General features: G+C 44.0%; 1 protein-coding gene across 1 annotated transcript; it reads left to right on the top strand.

Annotated features, from left to right (window-relative positions):
- The first annotated feature begins 787 nt into the window (after positions 1-787).
- On the top strand, positions 788-2185 carry LOC307057787 (phosphatidylethanolamine-binding protein 1). The gene has a single exon (XM_079711055.1). It carries the CDS (start codon positions 853-855, stop codon positions 1414-1416), a length of 564 nt encoding a protein of 187 aa, XP_079567181.1. The 5' UTR covers positions 788-852; the 3' UTR covers positions 1417-2185.
- Positions 2186-2511: the final 326 nt, after the last annotated feature.

Here is a 2511-nt window from a genome sequence, read left to right on the forward strand (position 1 = left end):
CTTACTAGCCCAAGATGTAATCAAGGAGACATGGAAACTCATATACAAGCAACTGACCCACCACAATTAAGAAAATTTTCCTTCAAAAGCTGTTGGTCCCCTGAAGGAAAAGTATCAAGTACTATGATAGAGAGAATTTTGGACATTTTGCTCTCAAGGGGCTCAATTATTTCTAAATATATTTTCAAATAAATGAGACTTTCTTAAACCATTTATCACCATAGCAACTAAACTGGCAGAGTTGATAGGAGTCTTAGCTTCTATCAGCTGTGAAATATGCTTGTTGCTTGCAAAGTCTGTAGAAAAAAAAGTGCTATATTGAATAAGTAAAGCAGTACATTCACGAAGACTCACAGGAAATGAATGAATAAAGGGATGATGGAAGCTTTTGCAAAGATGTACAATCCTACTCTGAGAGTTTAATAATAAAATTCCATTAGACAAAAGCTCATTATGGTTGTCAAAAACCTCACATTTGGTTATCTCATAAGTAAAATAATTCTCTTAAAATACAAATACTTTTCCCTAACCATACACCCCAGCATATGTGGTGCCTAAAAGGTTGTAGCCTGGAGATCAAGAAATTTGAGTTCTAGTCCCAGTCTGATGCTAATTAGCACTGAGCATTGAGTAAGACCTCACCTGGACTATTTCCTTTTCTATGCAATGAAAGGATGTGGATTCTATTACTCACCTTGAATAAGTGAGGTAAACAATAACTTCTAAAACTTCTTTATGGCTTTTAAAAATGTCTTTCTGATATATAGCTTGCAGAGTGCTGGGAGGCTGGGCTGCTACCCTGCGTGAGTCTTCCCGCAGTTTTCCCTGCTGTCCGACCCTCTCGGCTTCGCGATGCCGGTGGACCTCAGCAAATGGTCCGGGCCTTTGAGCCTGCAGGAAGTGGACGAGAGGCCGCAGCACCCGCTGCAGGTCAAATACGGCGGGGCGGAGGTTGACGAGCTGGGCAAAGTGCTGACACCCACCCAGGTTAAGAACCGGCCCACCAGCATTGCATGGGATGGCCTTGATCCAGGTAAACTGTATACCTTGGTCTTGACAGACCCGGATGCTCCCAGCAGGAAGGACCCCAAATACAGGGAATGGCACCATTTCCTGGTGGTCAACATGAAGGGCAACGACATCAGCAGTGGCACGGTCCTCTCCGATTATGTGGGCTCTGGGCCTCCCAAGGGCACAGGCCTTCACCGCTACATCTGGCTGGTTTACGAGCAGGACAAGCCACTGAAGTGTGATGAGCCCATTCTCAGCAACCGATCTGGAGACCACCGTGGCAAATTCAAGGTGGCGAATTTCCGCAAGAAGTACGAGCTCGGGGCTCCGGTGGCCGGCACGTGTTACCAGGCCGAATGGGATGACTATGTGCCCAAGCTCTACGAGCAGCTGTCTGGGAAGTAGAGGAAAGCCAGGAGATGGACACGGTCCCAGAGTCCCCAAGCAGTGTTTCAGTTTAGTGATGCATGTAGATTTCTCCCCTTCCCCCTGCCTGAGCCCTGAGCGGTCAGATTTAGGTTTAGGGTGACTTCCTTCTGCCTGTCCTCTGTAATTGTAGGGGGTTTACGTTTTGATCACATTTGAACTCTGTTTTGGTGGGGGATATTTTGGTACTAGGATGGGGTCATCAAAATGTTAATATAAGAATAACAACCCAGACGTTAAAGAAGAAAAAAATTCTGGTAAAAAGACCAGGTCTGCAGTATTAGAACAGAGCATCAGAGAATCTTTAAGGGAGGTTGAAAAAAAGAAAATGTTGATTGCCTCTGCCTTTGTGAGCCCAAGCCCAGGATAGTCTGTGATGGCATCTTCTGGCATGTGTTTTCACGGCCCTGTCTCTCACAAAGACAACCAGGGGCCGGCACGTCTGCTAGCCCCCCATGTGATACATCTCAGGCTGGTTATTGGGTGTCAGTGTCCTGCTCTGGCTCCTTTAAAGAGCAATACTGAAAAAAGCAATAGGGAGAGAGTTGCTGTTAAAGCTTGGCCATCTAGATGAGCTGCAGGGCTGAGTGAGAGGTCATCAGAAATCCGAAAGTCTGAGCCTGTTAAATTGATCACTCTTCAGTGTAAGAAAAGCCAGTCTGGATTCGCTGAATGTTGTGTTAATTCTGCTATTTGCTTATAGTTGAATAAAAATAAAAACATTGTGTAGTTGAAAAAAAAAAAAAAAAAAAAAAAAAAAATGTCTTTCTCTGTTTGCACAGTTGTGATTTTTTTTTAAGTTCTAGGAAATGAATCAGCTATTCAGGCTCATGGGCTACCTGCATGTGTAAGACCCTGGCTCCCTACTTGTCTTTGCAGAATTTCAATCAACTGAAGGGAAGGGCAGGTTGACCACTCCAAGGCATTTTTGAAAAACGGTGGAGGCGGATATTTACACTTGCTGCACAACTTTGCATTTATGGTACTTTAACATATTATCTCCTTTCATCTTTACAACTTTGTATGTTAGGGATGATAATTCTCATTTTAGAGCTGAGGAAAGAAAATGTTTAA

The sequence above is a fragment of the Hyperoodon ampullatus genome (genome assembly GCF_949752795.1).
Source record: "Hyperoodon ampullatus genome assembly, chromosome: 9".
Lineage (NCBI taxonomy): Eukaryota > Metazoa > Chordata > Mammalia > Artiodactyla > Ziphiidae > Hyperoodon > Hyperoodon ampullatus.